Consider the following 20007-nt stretch of genomic DNA (forward strand, 5'->3'; position numbering starts at 1 on the left):
GAAATGATGTCACTTATCGAAAAAATGAAACAATTAAAAATATGCAACGTAATAAAATATTGCGATCTAATGTCGTGTATCGTAATACAGAAGCAATTAAAAATAGAGAGCGTAATAATATTTTGCGTATTAACGAGGCGTACATTCAGAAAGAGTCAATTGGAAATATTAGGCGTAATAAAATTTTACGTTTAGAAGAGGCGTACAGTCGGAAAGAATCGATTGAAAATATTAAACGTAATAAAATTTTACGTCTAAAAGAGGCGTATCGTGGGAAAGAATCGGTTGAAAATATTAAGCGTAATAAAATTTTACGTTTAAAAGAGGCGTATCGTGGGAAAGAATCGGTTGAAAATATTAAGCGTATTAAAATTTTACGTTTAAAAGAGGCGTATTGTGGGAAAGAATCGGTTGGAAATTTTAAGCGTAATAAAATTTTACGTAATAATATAAGTTTTTCAACAACAGAAAAATTATTAAACATTGAACGAAATAAAGTATTAAGATCCAATGAAATATATAAAAATACAGAATTGATTAAAAATAATGATCGAATTAAAAGTTTACGGAATAATGAATTGTATTTAAAACGAGAAAATGCTTTAAATATAAAACGTAATAAAACTATGAGAGAAACCACATTTTATAAAAATAGAGAACTAAATAACAATAATAAAAGAAATAAAATTTTAAGGAGTAACCAAAATTATAAGACTAACGAATGTACAAAAAATACTATACGAATTAAAAAATTGAGATCTGACAATAATTATTCAGAAAGAGAAAAAATAAAAAATCAAAAAAGAATAAAAAATTTAAGGAAAGATAGTTTTTTTTCTAATTCAGAAAAAATAAAGAATTCCAATTATAAAAAATTGAACGATATATATATTAATAAATCAGTGAAAGAAAGGGAAAAGAAAAGGAAAAAAGATCAACGGTTAGATGAACTTCTTTATTTTCGAGAACGTTATATGACGAATATTAGAAACAATTTAAATTTAAATAGTGAAAATTATAATGAAAATAAATTGATCTATGACTTTATAATGGAAAGAAAGAATGGTCCAAATGATTCATGTGTTTGTTGTGATAATTTATTTTTCTCAAGATCATTAGTTTCATGGAAGAAGGAAAGTATTGAAAATCTTTTACTAGATAAATGCTCTAAAAATGACTTAGAAAATTTTTTCATTAATTATAAATAACGATTTGAATTTAATTTGCAAAACTTGTAAAAATTATGTAACAACATTCCAAGTTCCTAAAATGGCAGCTAATTGGAATCTTAAATATCATGACGTTCCAGAAATTGTAAGAAGTTTATCGCTGGTTGAAGAACGTTTAGTTTCACCAATTATACCATTCGGGCAAATAAAGGCATTATTACCATTTTCAATGAATTCTCAATTATCTTTTAAGGGTAGCGTTGCAAACATTAAAGTTGAAATTAATGAAATGATTAAAGTTTTGCCAAGAAACTTTAATGAATTATCAACTGTGCAAATAAAACTTAAGAGACATGAAGATCATAAATCTCATTATATGTTTGAGACAATAAAACCATCAAAAATATGCGAAGCTTTAGAACATTTAATTGGTTGTCCTTTATATTTACAAAATGAAATAAAAATTGATGATAATTTTTTTAAATCATATGATAAATCATTTGAAAAAGAAATTAACTTCATTGTTTCTCCGCGAGATGAGAAATACGTTAACAAAAATAATGAATATAATAACAAAAATTGCAATGATAATGAGCAAAAAACGAATGAGTGTAATGAAACTAAAAATGAAATTGATAATGATTATACTTTGAATGATAAAACTGAAAATGAATTTAATAGTGAAAATAATTTTAATGATAATGATGAAGTTCTAATTATTGATAGAAATAAATTTATTAGTAATGATGTAATCAATATTGCTCCTGGTCAAGGGAAATCCCCTCTTCCATGGCATGTTATGAAACATATTCAAGAACTTTCATTTCCATCAATATATGGTGGTTTCCCTATGGATCCAGAAGAGAAATTAACTTATTCTGAACGCATAAAATCAGAATGTCGACGTACTGATCGTCGAGCGTGTAATCCTACAAACATATTATTTATGGCTGATAAAAAGATTGAATTGTCTGTAAATTTTAATCTTAATATTTGCCTAAGAAAACATAAATTAAAAAATGTTATAAATGCAAAACAAGCTAAAGACCAAGATTTTCTTAGCGGTATAATTAAACACGATGATGGCTTTTGATTCTTAAAACATGTTAGAGGATCTCCTGCTTATTGGGAATATAAGAAAAAGAAATTATTTTCTTTAATAAATTTATGTGGAATTCCTACATTCTTTATTACATTTTCCGCAAATGAAAAAAATTGTCCAGAGCTCTTACAAATATTATATAAATTGAAATTTCATAAATCTATTAGTGTTACTGATGCGCTTCATTTAGATTTAGATAATAAAACTAAATTAATTAGAGATGATCCCATCACATGCGTGCGGTATGTAGAAAACAAATTTAATGAAATACGAAAAATTTTAGAAAGTAAATATGGCCCATTTCGAGAAAATTTTGTAAATGATTATTTTGAAAGAAGAGAATTTCAATCTATAGGATCTGTTCATACCCATAATCTTGTTTATTGTAATAATGCACCTATCTTTGACAATAATAATAATAATGCTTCTCGTCTTGAATGTACGGAGTTCATTGATAAGTTCATAACATGTGAATATGATTCAAAGAATCCATTGGTATCATTTCAAAGACATTCTCATACACAAACTTGTTACAAAGGGTTTAAAAATTTGAAAAAATGTAGATTTGATTATCCCAAATTCGTAATGAAGGAAACTTTAATTCTTGATCCTTTAAATGAAAATGAAAAACAAAAAGATTAAAAAAAAAGAAATTGTAATTTAAAATAGATTAGAGATTTAATGGAACTATATTTTGATAAAATAACTTATATATCATTTGAAGAAATATTAGTTATTTTAGAAATTTCAGAAACAGAATATATTGACGCTATTAAATCTTCCTTAAAAAGAACTAAAATTTTTCTAAAGCGACGAAGTGAAGACGTTTCAATTAATGCATACAATTTAGAGCTTTTGAATTTAATGGAATCTAACATGGACATTCAATTTGTACTAGATCCATTTTCGTGTGCGTCATATATGATAAATTATGTGACAAAAATTGATGCAGGACTTTCAAAATTAATACGTGAAGCAGCAACTGATGTTAAAAATGGTAATCTTGATTTAAAACAACAATTGAGAAAATTCGCAAATATATTTATTAACGGCCATGTGTTATCAAGTCAAGAAGCTTCGTATCATGTTTTGTCACTTCCATTATCAAAATGTAGTAGGTCTGAAACTTATATAAACACTGTACATCTACAGATATATAGTATTCAAATGTATTCGAGAATTATTCTAAAGGATGTGAAGCATTAAAAAATGTATGTTTGGCTAAATATGCAACATCTTTGATAAATCCCACAAATTTTGATAATGAATTAAGTGATAATGATTTTTCCGAAGCAGATAATGTTAAGAAACGAAAAAAAAGTAAAATTTTAAGGTACAGAAGATATAAATTAAGTCAAGATAAAAATAATTACTTTCGCGAACAGATACTTTTATTTCTACCTTGGAAAAATGAAAAATTGGAAGTAGAAGATGTTAATCTAGAACAGGTTTATGATCAAAATCTTACATTAATTCAAACCAATCGTCAAAAATTTCAAAATACTACACACATATTACATTCTTTTAAAAATAATAAACTTCCTTTGCGAATTTTCATAAGTGGTTCAGCTGGAGTTGGTAAATCAAAAACTATTAATGCTATTTATCAAGTAATATCACATTATATTAATAAATATAAAATAATATTAAGTCCTGATAGTGCTAAAGTTTTATTATGTGCCCCTTCTGGTAAGGCTGCATTTCTAAAAAATGGTGTCACACTTTATACAGCTTTCGCATTACCAATAACACAATTCGGTGGAAAAATTCAAGAATTGTCATCCAATGTTGCAAATAGTTTACGCGAGAAAATTAACGATGTACAACTTTTAATAATTGATGAGGTTTCTATGGTTGGTAGTACAACTTTAAATAGAGTTGATATTAGATTACGACAAATTAAAGGAGTTAATGATAGTTTTGGGGGTGTTTCAGTAATTTTGGTCGGAGACCTCCATCAATTACCACCTGTTATGGACAAACCAATTTACTTAACACCAAACACTTTTGATTTAAGCATATTAGCATGTAATCCTCTTTAGGATGAGTTTGAATTTTTCGAGTTAACAGAAATAATGAGACAAAAGGATGAAAAAGTTTTTATTGAAAGCTTAAATAATTTAGCAAATGGGACAATTTGTTTAAAAGACATATCTCTACTTTCAACTCGAATCGTAAAAGAATCTGACATTCTAAAACAAGCTATTAGATTATTCACAGAAAATAAACTTGTAGATATATATAATGAAAAGAAAATTAAAGATAATGATAATTTATGTTATCATTCTTATGCAAAAGATCATATTCTTGGTAAAATTGATATAAAGAAAATTAAATATTTACAAAAAATTATGAAAAATAAGACAAGAATTCAATGTGCAGGATTTTCTTATAATTTAAATTTGAAGTTTGAAATAAAGTATATGATAATTACTAATATCAAAGTTTCCGATGGACTAGTAAATGGAGCATGTGGAACATTGAAAAATATAACATTTTCTGAAAATGGCACACCATCAATATTATGGCTAGACTTTTATAAAGAGACTGTAGAATGTAATAGTCGTCGCACGAATAAAGAATTTATGATACAAAACAATATAGATAAAAATCTGGTTCCTATAATTAAATCTAAAGTTCCAATTAATATAAATGAAAGAATGGGTTATAAAATAATAAGAGAGCAATTTCCTTTAGTTCCTGCTGAAGTAATAACCGTGCATAAAAGTCAAGGTCAAACATACAATGAAGTTTGTATAGACTTTAGAAATAGTTATCGACTAACAAGATCTATGGTTTATGTTGCTCTTAGTAGAGTCTGTCATTTAAATGATTTATATATTTTAGGTGATTTAAATTTTTTAAACAATTTAAAGAAAGATGTAACACTAAATTCTGAAATGGATAAACTCAGAACTAACAAAAAATTAAAACTGTCTTATATAAATAACATTGATGTTGATATCAAAATTATTTATCAAAATGCATGTTCGTTAAAAAAGAATATTAAGCATATACAATGTGATGCATGGTTTAAACAAGCAGATGTATTAATTTTTTCTGAGACCCGCTTGAAAGAATTAAATGAATTATCAATGGATAATTATGTAACAGCTTTCAGATCTGATTATGAATCATCAAAATTACCGCGAGGAGTTATTTGTTTTGTTAAAGAAAATATAAAATACCAAATAGTCAAGCATGTTCGTAAAACCGCTATTATATCCGATTATGAACATCATGTTGATTTATTTAAGGGGAGGTTCTCATTGCAAAGGCCAAAATAAACACAAACTTTGACAATTTTTTGCAAAGAGCGGCTATGACTTAGCGATGTAGTTCTTTTTTCTAAATAAAGATACATTCTTGAACTTTCAAAACATATATTTCATTTTTAAAAAAATGCAAAATGGCGGCCAATATGGCGCATCTAGAAAATAATGTTTTTTTAAATATGGAAAACGGTGGGCATTCTACACTGCGCAATTTTTAGTCTAAAACAAAAACTCAAAATTTTTTATAAAGATGACATCCTAAAGAATAGGTTATACCTATAAAATAGTTAAAAAGTTAACAAAATGACAAAATGGCGGACACATTTTTAAAAAAACTGCGATTTTGCATTATTTTTCTATATTTGACCTCTTGTAAAAATCTCTATTGTTAACAATTTTACCATATTATAGGTATAACCCCAGTAGAATTTAGTTACCTTTAATTAGCCGCAAACCCGAAGTTGATTGACTAAATAGTTTAGACGCTACGATGCCCACCAGTTTGAAAAATCTTGTTTCGAGAAAAACGCGTTTAAAGTTTGAGAAACATTTTTGTGCAATAATTAAATTCTTTCCAATTCTTTGTTCAATTTGCGTATTTGATAAATATCTATAGGTATTTAGGGTCACTCTTTACGATTCTGAGGTCAGATTTGCAAAATTTTTAAAAATCGATTCGATTTGCCTGACATTTGTTATTCAGTGCTCGGGACGCCGGTGAGTTCAAGACTCCATAAGAACGAAAATATTCTTCGGATTAAAAAATCGCTATACACACATATTCTACATATATATAGCTTTCAAAAAATACAATAAAAAAGAAATAAATTTTTTTGATTCCCGCAATGAGAACCTCCCCTTAATATAAAAATTTTTATATTTAAATATAATAAGTGGTTATAAATCTCCTAGTACCTCCAGAAAAATGTTTTTGAATAATTTTTGTAAAATTAGTAATTGTAATAGTGATACCAAGAATAATATTATTATTGGTGATTTCAGTTTTGATTGTTATCATGTGAATTCATTTTTAGAAAAACATTTATTTAGCCTTGGGTATAAAAGAGGTATTGATGCTGGAATATCAACGACTAATTTCAATACTCAAATTGATATAATATTTATATCCAGTGAATTTAAAAATTATTTATCAGGTGTTTATGAGAGCGTTTTTTCTGATCATAGACCGATTTTTATTGGTTTATTTACTAATGAAAATTTAAGAATTCAAAACACTAGAGATCAAATAAAAAATAATGAAAAAAATATGTATACTCATTTTAGTGATCTTTCTAATTACAAAGATGAAAGCAAAATAGGTAATATCAATGAGATAATAAAAATTGAAAATAAAGTAAACAATTCTGATATGACAAACAAACCTATCATTTTGCAAAATACATTAATTCGCAAAACTGAAAATATTCAAACAATAAATAAAAGCAAAACTAAAAGGAGGAAAATTAAGTTCTTTGACAGGAGTTTGACTGTGGGCAGATACTAATCGGTAATGAAAAAGTAGTAGGAACCCACGGTTGAGCAAGCGGATAATTCGATTGTGGGCAGATAGTGAGCGGTAATTAAAAAGTAGTAGGAACCCACGGTTGAGCAAGCGGATGGTTCGACTGTAGTCAGATAGTGAGCGGTAATTAAAAAGTAGTAGGGACCCACGGTTGAGCAAGCGCAGTGTTCGACTATGGGCAGATACTGAGCGGTAATTAAAAAGTAGTAGGAACCCACGGTTGAGCAAGCGGATAGTTCGACTGTGGGCAGATACTGAGCGGTAATTAAAAAGTAGTAGGGACTCACGGTTGAGCAAGCGAATAGTTCGACTGTGGGCAGATAATGAGCGGTAATTAAAAAGTAGTAGGAACTCACGGTTGAGCAAGCGAATAGTTCGACTGTGGGCAGATAGTGAGCGGTAATTAAACAGTAGTAGGAACCCACGGTTGAGCAAGCAGATAAGTCGACTGTGGCCAGAAAATGAACGGTAATCAAACAGTAGTAGGAACCTACGGTGGAGCAAACGGATAGTTCGACTGTTGGCAGATAATGAAAGGTAATCAAAGAGTATTTGTTTATAATTAGAAACCCTCCTTTTTAATAGAAATTCTTGATGGGTTTGTGTTATAATGTTCTTTGTTTTCGTGTTTAGATTTATATTTCAAGATATGTTCAATTTGTTTTTTCGGTATGTACAAATTTTTATTATTACTAATGAAATATTTTATTTAAAACTTTAGTAATTTATTAATATTAATTTTTTTTAAAATCTAGAAGAATTATTGTACAAGGAGTATTTAGAAGCATACGAATTAAAATTAAATTTGGATGAAGTACCACGGGGAAAATTTATTATTGAATGGGAGTCTAAAGAGTCGGCAATGTTTCGAGAATCAACAGTAACAAAGAATTCGAATTCGTCTAAGACTAAGAGAAGAAAGTTAACGAAGTCAAAAATCAAATCAAAATTATATGGTAAAGGAAATCGTTTGTGAAGAAAATCTGTATGTAACTACAAATTTTCAACAATTTCTAAAAAATTTTATATTTAAATTTATTATTTAAAATTTTTTATTGACTTTAATTTTTTTAATATTTACAAAATTTATAATTCATTTACGTAAAATAGTTAAAAAAATTTAAAGACAAATAATAAATTTTTTTTAGATTATTTTGAGATGTGAGATTGGTTACCTCCCCGTGGTACATCTTGGAAACAATGTCATTGATTTAAATTTAAATATATTTGCTTATATTAAATATAATATGAAAATTAAATGGCATTGGCAAAAAGCCAATTATCTGAATCATAATTATAATAAATATAACTAATTTTTAAAATTAATTTTTAATTAGATTTGAAGACAACAACATGGAAAATATGTCAATACGTGAAAGAAAAAAAAATTTAAAAAGACTCTTGTGGTTAGTGCTTCCTCCACGAGGAAGCAAATTTTTTTGCTGATCGTATAGAGGAAGCAAAATGTTCATGTAATGAACATCTGGATTTACAACTTGTTTAATTTTCGAAGGCTTATTTTAAACCTGAAATTCAAACGAAGATTTTTGTGTTTTTAAAAAACTTTTATCTAAATTTTTTGAGGTTTTTGAAAAAGTTGAAGTCAAGAGAAAAAAATGAGAAAATTTGATAATTTTTTTTATTTATCTCTCACTCTACTCGTGGACGGTAGTGTATTATGCACATAAATAATAGTACCTAATAAATGAAAGAAAATATTAACGAAATTTTTATTATACTGGTTCTACTGATTTTAGCGGCGAATTAATTTTTACTTTTAATTTTGTTTTTGTATGTACCACTTTTTTTAAAAAAATTGCAAATTCGTTTGCTGCAATTTCGCCATTTTAAAGAAGGAGAAACTGTGAAATTTTGTTAAAGTTGGGATTTACTTAAAAAAAGTAGTCAAAAATGAAGCTAGATGCTTTTTTTAAACTGCATTGGAAAGCTTATTAAATTTTCAATGAAATGCCACTATTTTCATTTGTATTGCATAAATAGGAAGAGAGATATCATGTTATAAACACAAAAAAATAATTCTATTTTTTTCGGAATTTCTTACCCTGACTTTGACTTCTGGCAAAATTTAGAAAAGTTGATGAAAAAAATTGTTACTTTCACAGACAATTCCTTGTAATCTAAGCTTTAAATAGAGATCAAGAACAGCAAAAAATATTAACGGGTTCCCGAGATATTACAAAAAGAATCTGACCGTGCGAAGCAAAATTTATAATCATCGATTTCTGTATTTCGCCGTTGAGTCAGTTGCGTGGCTGTAAAAAAAGTGTCGAAAATGAATTTAACCAAGTACATTCTTACTGGGAACCACTTTTTAAATATCATTATATAAGAAATTAATTTAAAAAGTGGTTCCCAGTAAGAATATAGTGGGAAGGGGGTTTTGAGGTTATGTTTGCCATGTGACCTGTGAGTGGGAAGGGGGTTTTGAGGTTATGTTTGCCCTTTGACCTTTGAGGAGGGGGGGGATGGAATCTTAAATCAGCGGCGACAGCGATATATTTTTGTAATATAGGGAGATATATTCAAGAAAATTGAAGAAAACATTAAAATATTGAAATTTAACCCTTTAACGCCCAGCGGTTTCGATCGAAACCACTTTTCATTTCTAAAATCTATAACTTCGACAAAAATTAAGATATCTTTTAATTCTAAACGCTTATGACCCACAAATTTATAAACCTTTATGAAAAAAATTTACGTTTTAAAAAATAATTAACAATTTTGTAATTACAACAAAAATAAAAAAAATTATTGTTGCAAAATTTGCAACAAAATTACAAATTCGAAAATAAAAGAAAACAAAGCAACTGAAAATTGTTACTCCGGGGTTTTTGGAGTCGCTGATTACGAATTTGATGCCAGATTTTAAAAATTCAAAATGGCGCATTCAATATGGCGGACATCATTTCTAAAAACTGATTCAATTTGCCTAAAAATTGTTACTCGGAGGTTTTCGGGGTCACTGATTACGAATTTGATATCAGATTTTAAAAATTCAAAATGGCGGATCTAATATGGTGGACGTCATTTCTAAAAACTGATGCAATTTGCCTGAAAATTGTTACTCGGGGGTTTTCGGGGTCGCTGATTGCGAATTTGATATCAGATTTCAAAAATTCAAAATGGCGGATCTAATATGGTGGACATCTTTTTTAAAAATTGTTTTAATTTGCCTGAAAATTGTTACTCAGCGGTTTTCGGGGTCGCTGATTACGATTTTGATTTTAATTTTTTAAAATGTAAAATACCGGTTTCAATTTAGTGTATAAAATGTCCTAATAAAAACAAGATCAGAATAAAATGTTCGATACCTTCGTGACAATGTGAAAAACAAATGCCTAACGCGAAACCAGCATCATAATGATTATTGAAATATTCATTTCTATATTCGTAATAATAATAATGTTACCCCTGAGTAACAATTTTCAAGCAAATTGAATCCGTTTTTAGAAAAGATGTCCATCATATTAGATCCGCCATTTTGAATTTTTAAAATCTCACATCAAATTCGTAATCAGCGACCCCGAAAACCCCCGAGTAACAATTTTAAAGCAAATTGAATCAGTTTTTAGAAAATGTGTCCGCTATTTTGAATTTTGAAAAAAGGACATCAGATTCGTAATCAGCGCTCCCAAAAACCCCCGAGTAACAATTTTCAGGCAAATTAAATCAATTTTTAGAAAAGATGTCCGCCATATTGGATCCGCCATTTTGAATTTTTAAAATCTGACCTCAAATTCGTATTCAGCGACCCCGAAAACCTTTATATACGAGCAATGACGTGAATTGCACTGCTACAAAAAAGTCGGGCGGTAAAGGGTTAAATAAAAGTTTATGAAAGAAATTAAAACATTTTACTTAACCCGTTAACTGTCGCTGACGCATATATGCTCAAAACTAAGACTGTCCAAAAGTGTTCATGACGCATTATAACCTGTCGCCACGCCGGTTTATTTATGGAAATTATGATCTCAGAATTGGGGAAAACAATTCCGGTGGCGAGAAATTATAAAGGCGATCTTTAGTATTTTTATTAATTTTGAGCGCCTGGCTGCTCCTCTAATAATATAAGAAAATACAAGCCATATTTAAAAATTGATTAGAACGTTTAGAATATATAAATTGAATTTACGATTAAATAGTTTGCCGACTAGGTATGGGAACGAATAGTGACTTTTGTTAAATAAATAAACACTAGTTTACACACATAACTCACATTTATTCTAAATATTTAAAACTTTAAAGAGACATTTATTATTCAAAGAAACAGACTTGCTAAGAGTCGGAGAGCGAGCAATTTTCAACAAGAAAACAAAGCAAATTTATTACTATGGCGAATTAATAGTCTAACTCACCATTATTCCACGAAACAAAATAACAATTTCTGCTTTAAAACTTATTTTCAACTTTGGAATTTCCAATAAATAATTCTTTCTCCTTCTTTATCTTAATTTTTCCTCTCCTTATAAAACAATCAACCATCCACCGTGATGTACAAAAACGTGAAGGACGAGCGCCACTCAGCTGCTCGTACTTTTCGCCTATTAGACGCGGCTCTTACTCAACGGCCACCCTGTCGATAAATGTAGATTAATACATCCACAAGTAGCGATTAATGGGTTGCAGCCTTGTAGGCGCGACTTAATATTAATCTTAATATTAAATTAAGGAAAACAGCTAATCTTGGACTAGTGACATTAATTACACAGGCCTGCAAATTTTGGCTTAGTTCTGTTACAGAAAAAGTGGTAGGTGATTCTTATAGCTTTTTTGACGTAAAATACGAATCCGATTTCCAAAATGGCCCATCACGTCAGGATTTCTTGTAATATTGCCTTAAATAGCCAAAAAACGGCTATTTTGGACACTTTTCGGAATTTTTTTTGGTTAACCAAAATTTTTTTGTTCAATTTGCAAAATTGCATCGTATAGTACTATATCTAAGCTTTAAAACCCATTTTTCAAAATTGCTTTACGATATTTTAAAAAAAAGTTATGTAGATTTGAAATTAAATGCCATTTTGAACTTCTTTATACCTACATTTTCCTAAATAAAAAAATTTCAAATCTACATAACTTTTTTTTAAAAAATCGTAAAGCAATTTTTAAAAATGGGTTTTAAAGCTTAGATATAGTACTATACGATGCAATTTTGTAAATTGAACAAAAAAATTTTGGTTAACAAAAAAAAATTCCGAAAAGTGTCCAAAATAGCCGTTTTTTGGCTATTTAAGGCAATATTACAAGAAATCCTGACGTGATGGGCCATTTTGGAAATCGGATTCGTATTCTACGTCGCAAAAGCTATAAGAATCACCTACCACTTTTTCTGTAACAGAACTAAGCCAAAATTTGCAGGCCTGTGTTATCACGTAATGAGCCTGGAGCAGTGCAATAACATTTTAAAATAATTTTGTAAACATAAATAATTAAACAATATTCTGTTTAATGATGATAGTTCTTATAAAAGAACTTTTGGCTGCATTAATTGATATTCGTCCTCAAGACTGCTCCCTGAACTCTGCTCGCTCCTTCTGAGAGTTCTCATTAGTTTCGTTGCGCAGTTTTGGTCGCATCTAGTAGGCTTAAACAAAATAAAAAAACAATGCGGCAGAAATTATTCTTAATTGATATTATTTCTCGGATGTGCTCTCGAACTCTTTGACAGGTTAAAATTATTTAATTTGACATTATGTGTATTTTCTGTATTTACATATATTGATAACCCCTTTCATAACTTAACAATTTATTAATAATAAAAAGGGGGCTTCACGTCCACATCACGGTCGAGGAATTTTGAGATGTAAAATATACAGCGTTACAGCATATATATGCGCAACTTAAGAAAGGTAAATCATTGCACTACAAGTATGTGTGGCATAGGGACGGCACTATTTTTGTAAGACGCCATGATAAGGAGGAAGCTATAAGGATCAATATCTCTGAGGATCTTAATAAGTTAAGTGAATGACGATCATTGACATCTGTTCAGCTTTCTGCATCTGGAAATGTATCTGTAGCTGCTACTAGTGTCTTAAATTCAGTGACTGATTCTACCTTGGAAATTTGCCATATTAACATCAACTCGCTCAAGTCAAACATTAATCTCTTGCGTACTCATTTATCATTGTTTACGTACGATGTCATAGCATCAAGTGAGACTTGGCTCTCGGAATCAATTAATGATTGTATGGTTGATCTCAGTAATTTTGTTTTGATTCGTAGAGATAGAATTGGTAAGAGGGGAGGTGGAGTTGCAGTGTATGTTGCAAGATTTCTTAATTTTAAAATATTATTTTCATCCCCAGGTCATTTTGATAATAAACCTGTGTACCTAATTATTGAAATTTCTAGTAAAAATACAAAACCGTTACTTTTAGCTGTAGTTTATCGTAGACCTGGAGGTGAGAATCTTGATGACTTTGAATATAATTTTAGTAGATTTTTTAATTTGTATGACAATGTCGTAATTTGTGGGGATTTTAATTATAATCTTAATAAAATATCAGCGGACTCAACTTATATGAGGGATTTTTTTGAATCATTTAATTTATATGTTGTTCCATTCACTGTTACTCATCATGTTGTAAGTTCGTCTTCTTGGATTGATTTGTGCGTTGTGGATAGTGAGGACAAAATAGTGTCATCATCTCAATCTCATGTTCCTTTTGTAGCGGGTCATGAACTTATTTCAATATCCTATAAATGGAAATCTGATAATGTCAAATACTCTACTCAAACATATAGGAATATTTCTGGAATTGATGATGAGGCTCTTTTGTCTTCTTTAAATCGAATTGACTGGTCTGCTTTTTATCAATCTCAATCTGTTGATTTTAAACAATTTTTTGTACATAATATTATTTTTGCGGCATTGGAGGAACATGCTCCTCTAAGAACTCATGTAATCCGAAAAAAAGTGTGCCCTTGGATGAATGGAAATATTCGTGATATGTTAAAGCAAAGAGAAAATGCTTTTAGAGCTTGGAAGAGATCTGGAAGTGAAATATGTAGAAGTAAATTTAAGACACTCAGAAATAGTGTTAAGTTTTCTGTTAGAAAAGCTCATGATGAGTACAATGCTGGTAGACTGAATAGTATTCATGATTCGGGTAAACTTTGGAAGGAGCTTAGACACATTGGTCTCGTTAAGGATAAAAAGGATGATGTTCCACTTACTTTCAATGTTAATATACTTAATAATTACTTTTTATCTATTAGTGGAAATTCATCTTTTAATATAACACCTTCCTTTATTTCTGATCTACTCATTGACTGTGATTTTGATGAAAACTTGTTTTATTTTGTGGATGTATGTAGTTCTATGTTACTAAAGGCTTTAAATAGTATTAAAAGTGATGCACAGGGTTTTGATGGTGTGTCCAATAGTGCAATTATGAAGTTTATACCAGCATTGTTTCCTTATGTGCTTGATCTTTTTAATATGTCTTTGCAGACATCTATCTTTCAAGAAATGTGGAAGAGAGTTCTCATTAGGCCGATAGCGAAAGTGAAGGATCCGCAGCAGCCTGGTGACTACCGACCGATCGCCATTCTGAGTTCTTTGTCTAAAGCTCTTGAAAAGATTGTCTACTATCAGCTGAATGAATTCATTGAGTGTAATGATGTTCTTAGCCCTTTTCAGTCTGGTTACAGAAAAGGTTTCAGTACTCAGACACTGTTGGTTTCTGCTGCTGATGATATATGTAGAGCAATTGATCAGAGAAAAGTAACTATAACTGTCTTTTTTGATTTTAGTAAGGCTTTTGACATGGTTCCTCATACTCTTTTGCTTCTTAAACTAAAAACTATTGGTTTGTCGGGTTCGGTTTTAAGATGGTTTGCATCATATCTGTCTGGTAGAACGCAGGCTGTTGTAGGACAGAATGAAATGTCTGAGTGGGGAGACGCCGGAACTGGTGTACCTCAAGTATCGGTATTGGGGCCTCTTTTGTTTATACTTTTTACGAAAGATCTGGGGAGTGTTCTCAAGTATTGTAAGCACATGTATTTTGTTGATGACCTGCAAATTTACTTACATTCAAGCATTGACGACTTAAACAATAATCTAGCTTTGATTAATGATGATGTTAAGTCGGTTTTTAATTAAGCGGAAACAAATTTTCTTAAAGTTAATTTTGATAAAACTTGTTCCATGATAATAGGAACTAGTTGGTACATAAATAATATTAATCTCAGTAATCACTACCAAATTGAAGTTGATAATGTGTTCATCCCTTTTGTAGATTTAGTTAGAAATTTGGGAGTTATCTTCAGGTCAACTCTTTCTTGGGATAAACATGTTGGGAAAATTTACAAAAATGTTTATGCCACATTATCGAACTTCAAATCAAACAAAAAAGCACTTTCTATTGAAATAAAATTTAAACTTCTTACTTCTCTGATTTTTCCCCATTTTGATTACTGCTGTGCTGTATATAATGATTTAACTGAAGAATTAAATCATAAACTTGAGAATCTACTAAATTCTTGTGTGAGATTTATATTCAATTTAAAAATGGATGAACACATAACACCATATAGATTAAGGCTGGGTTGGCTTAGCGTGAGTGAGAGGCGTCTTTGGTTTGTTGGTTGTCTCACGCATGTTATCTTAAAAACTAAAAAACCTTCCTATTTGTATGAAAAATTTACTTTTAGAGATGAAATTACTACCAGAGTATCAGTTGTCTAAAAACATTCAAAATAGTATTGTATAAACATCTATTTTCTCAATCAGTCTAGAGTGGCTTAGAATGTTGTATCTTACAACTGTACTTTTATTTTGTTGTATTATTGTGTTAACTATATTAATTTTACAATTGTTATTTTTATTTTGTTTAATATTAATTTAAAGAATTCTTTTTGTTACATGATTTATGAATTGTATGTTTTCTTTTATTGTATTTTTAATGCTTGTCCTCGTGGATTCCCTAGGACAAAATAAAGAAATTCTAATTCTAAATGTTCCTGAAACCGGTTACTCGGGGGTTTTCGATGTCGCTGATTACGAATATGATATTCGTTTTCAAAAATTCAAAATGGCGGACGACAAAATAAAAAAATTGATTGGATTGATTTAAAACGTAATACTCGGGGGTTTTTGGGGTCGCTGGTTACAAATCTGACATTAGTTTTTCAGAATTAAAAATGTCGGATCCAATATGGCGGACAACAAAATAAAAACCGCTGCCAAGTTGTATATTTTTTTTTATAATTTTGGTGCTCATTTCATGAACACTTTACTTCCTCATAGAGATAAAAATAATAAAAATATATAAATAACTTTTTATAAATATGGTAAAAGTGATTGAATTTTGGGTTAATCAATTTATTTTTAAATACCCTACAAGATAGTTACAATAATTTAATAGTTAAACAAAAATTTTCAAACAAAAAAGTTGAGAAAATGTCATTTTTCACAATTTTTGGTTTTTAAAATACCAATAATTTCGAAATTTATTATCGAATTAGGTTCAAAAAATGGGTCAATCGAAGCGTTTTTTAATGCTCTACAAGTAAATAACGATAATTTTAAAGTTACTTTTACCTTTTTCAACAAAATTTTCAAAAAAGTCTTTTTTTCCAAAATTTTTTATTTTTAAAAGTTTAATAACTCCGGTTAATATGGACGAAAAATGTTTAATTAGGGCTCAAAAGATGCGTCTAAAAAAACTCTACAAAATTATGGAAAAACATTTATAGGTGTCCTAACATTTTTTTAAAGTTATGGGCGAAAAACGTTTTTTTGCAAAATTAAAAATAAAAAAAAAATGTAGTTAAACTTTATTAATATATCAGAAAGTACTCTCACTTTATGTCCGCAGGTGAGATCTACAATTTAAAAAAAATTCAACCCAAAAGCTCTTCATGATTTCGAGATATTTATGAAAATGTGACGTTTACACACACACACACACACGGAATGACATTTTTTAAAATTGTCATTTTTTAACTTCTGAAGTCAAATAACATAAAGATTTTTTTAAAAAATCGAACTCGAAAAATTTCGGTATTACAATACTTCCTCTATGAGGAAGTAAAAATTGATTAGATTGACTTAAAACTGAACACTTGGGGGTTTTTGAGGTCGCTGATTACAAATCTGACATTATTTTTCTAAAATTCAAAATGGCGGATCCAATATGGCAGACGACAAAATAAAAAAATTGATCAGATTGACTACTTGAAACTGAATACTCGGGGATTTTCAGGGTTGCTGATTACAAAACGGAATTCAGTTTTTAAAAATTCAAAAAAGCTGATACAATATGGCGGAAGACAAAATAAAAAATTAATTCGATTAGCTTGAAAGTTACTTAGGGGTTTTAGTATTACGTAGCTCCATGCAACGACGCGTCTAGTATATAAAAAAAATTTTTTAAAATATATAAAATTTTTTTTAAAATAAGGAAATAAAATGTAAAATCCTATGGCAGCCTCCTCGTGATACATTCTGGGGGCGTGAATTAAAAAAATTTAATAAACTATAAAAATTTAATTCACTAGCTAATGTCAGGGTATTTAACGAAATTTGATTTTACTAAAAATTATTATACTGATGTCAGATTAACCAGTTTCAAACAAATTCAATAAATTTAAAAAAAATTTCCGCCATATTCAATCAGATATTTTGAATTTTGAAAAACTGATTTCAGATTCGTAATCAGCGACCCTGAAAATCCCCAAGTAACCATTTTCAAGCGAATTTGACCAGTTAACAAAAATTTCCGACATATTGGATCTGCCATTTTAAATTTTGAAAAACTAATGTCAGATTTGTAATCAGCGACCCTAAAAACCACCGAGTATTCAGTTTCAAGCCATTATAATTAATTTTTTATTTTGTCGTCTGCCATATTGGATCCGCCATTTTGAATTTGGAAAAACTGATCTCAGATTCGTAATCAGCGACCCCAGAAACCTAAGGGCACCAAGTTTCATAAAAATTTATTAAAAATTTTTTCAAAAAAACTTTTGGCCCAAACAGTGGAAATCTTGTTGACAACCAAGGGGTTAAAAATTAATTTTTAGTAATTCATTATATGTTATAAATTAGAATTTTAATACAGTTAATGGAAAAAAATATATTTTTTATCCCACATGCACAAAAATAGCGCTTTTAAAAAGCTGACGACAGGGAGTAAAGTCACTCATTTGTTCGACCATATGAAAATGGCGTCCATTTTCTCCCATGTGCAAACATAACCACTGATCCCATGCGTTATTTTTGCCCAAGGAAGAAAACGGCCGCCATTTTCATATAAGTCGAACAAGTGACTGACTTTTATTTTCTGTCGTCTGCTATCTGAAATCGCCACTTTTGTGCACCGTAAACAAATGGCTGCATTTATACCCTTGTTGCTTAATATACTATTCTGAAATTTATCTGCAACTTTATTTGATTTTGAAATTAGTAGGAATGATCTTAATATTTAAAAAATAGTCGAATTGATATTAAGGGAAGAGTAATTGTATAATTATAATCTATAGGTTATGTTTTAATTATTTTATTTACATTTATTTTATTATTTTGTAAATATTGTAATTAACAAATGGATATTTTGTTCATAAGAAATATAAAATTTCTGAAACAAAATGGGATTTACAAAATTTTTTCTGTTTCTTCTAATTAAAACGTATATGTATGTACATTGTTATTGAGAAACAAAAAAAGTGAACAATATTTTCTATTTCTTAAGCTTAATTTTTAACGAATTTAAAATTTATAATTTTGTTAAAAGAAAGAAAAAATGTCGAACTATTAGGTTTTTTTATTACCTATTTGTTTATTACCTGAAATTTTTAGTACAAAATGCTAATTTGTTTTAAAAGCAAAGAAAAAAAATTTGAATAATATTCCATTTTCAATGACAACTTCTCAACTATATTCCAAGTTTTTATTAATTTTCTGCGCATTTATGTTTTATGAGTCTTTGTAATTTATAACTCCAACGCAAAGGTAAAATAAAATAATAAACAAAAACAATAATTTGTTAAGATTAAGATCAATAGAGATTTTTTTAAATTATTTAAAAAACTAAAATAATATTAGGTATTAAATTCAAAAAATTAAGAAATGGGATATTATCTATCAAAATTAAAAAAACAAAAATATGCACAAAAGTCTAACTTTAGGAGTAGCAAAAATGAAGGAAAGAAAATACAAAGATTATTATAGTCAATTATAAAATTTTTATAAATATAAATTTACAAATCATTAATAAAGAGAATTACAACCCGTGTCTCACAGCAATGAAGTGAGATTGTTGTGTTGTTACTGACAGTTGTAACAATCACAGGCAAATCAGTGTGCTTTATTAAATCTGTTCTACAACTATCTTTAACTATGTAAGCATGATAGTTAGTAGTCATCAAACGTCACTTCAGTAAATACATTTACTTTGAAGTAAACATCATCGTTTACATCGATGATTTCTATAATTTCCCCGAAATCTTTTTCAATGCTTCTTACATTAATAATTAAAAACATACCAATTTTGAATAGAACGCCATTAACGTTTACCTGTTGATAATATTTACATTTTTTCGTTTATCTTCATCGGGTATATAAACATTTCCAAAATACGAGGATAATGAACCATGTTGTGAAATTTTGGGTACAGAGTTTCGCCAACTTGAATATATAATGAATTGCGGTCTTCTATTAATTGATTTAATATTTTAATATCAGCAGAAACTATTCTTGGTGATGTTATAATATCAATTATTTGACGCAAACATTTATTTGAGCTGCCGGATCAAAGAAGGGCACATAAACTCGCCGCGCTGAAAAACGTTGGCCCCTGGCCACTTGAAATTCAACTTTTGATTTAAAATGTTTATTATACATATTCTTATAGAAAATTTGATTGCGCATCTTTTTTTCTTATAAAATTTTTTTCTATTTATTACCGT

At 29.0% G+C, this 20007-nt stretch overlaps 1 protein-coding gene across 1 annotated transcript; it reads left to right on the forward strand.

Moving 5' to 3' along the window:
- The first annotated feature begins 1269 nt into the window (after nucleotides 1-1269).
- Nucleotides 1270-15199, forward strand: LOC122508333. The gene is made up of 4 exons (XM_043621612.1): nucleotides 1270-1600; nucleotides 4003-4299; nucleotides 13110-13325; nucleotides 13470-15199. The coding sequence occupies exons 1-4, from the start codon at nucleotides 1270-1272 to the stop codon at nucleotides 15197-15199; spliced, it is 2574 nt and encodes an 857-aa protein (XP_043477547.1).
- The last annotated feature ends 4808 nt before the right edge of the window (nucleotides 15200-20007 follow it).

This window comes from Leptopilina heterotoma, unplaced genomic scaffold, assembly GCF_015476425.1.
Source record: "Leptopilina heterotoma isolate Lh14 unplaced genomic scaffold, ASM1547642v1 Lhet_538, whole genome shotgun sequence".
NCBI classification, from domain to species: domain Eukaryota; kingdom Metazoa; phylum Arthropoda; class Insecta; order Hymenoptera; family Figitidae; genus Leptopilina; species Leptopilina heterotoma.

Bases quoted from the DNA above. Each gene is read 5' to 3' on its own strand.
- LOC122508333 (XM_043621612.1), top strand. From the start codon at position 1,270: ATGGCAGCTAATTGGAATCTTAAATATCATGACGTTCCAGAAATTGTA. The intron at 1,601-4,002 runs GTTGTCCTTTAT...CACTTTATACAG, and splicing joins AGCTTTAGAACATTTAATTG to CTTTCGCATTACCAATAACA. The intron at 13,326-13,469 runs GTAAGAGGGGAG...CGTTACTTTTAG, and splicing joins GATTCGTAGAGATAGAATTG to CTGTAGTTTATCGTAGACCT.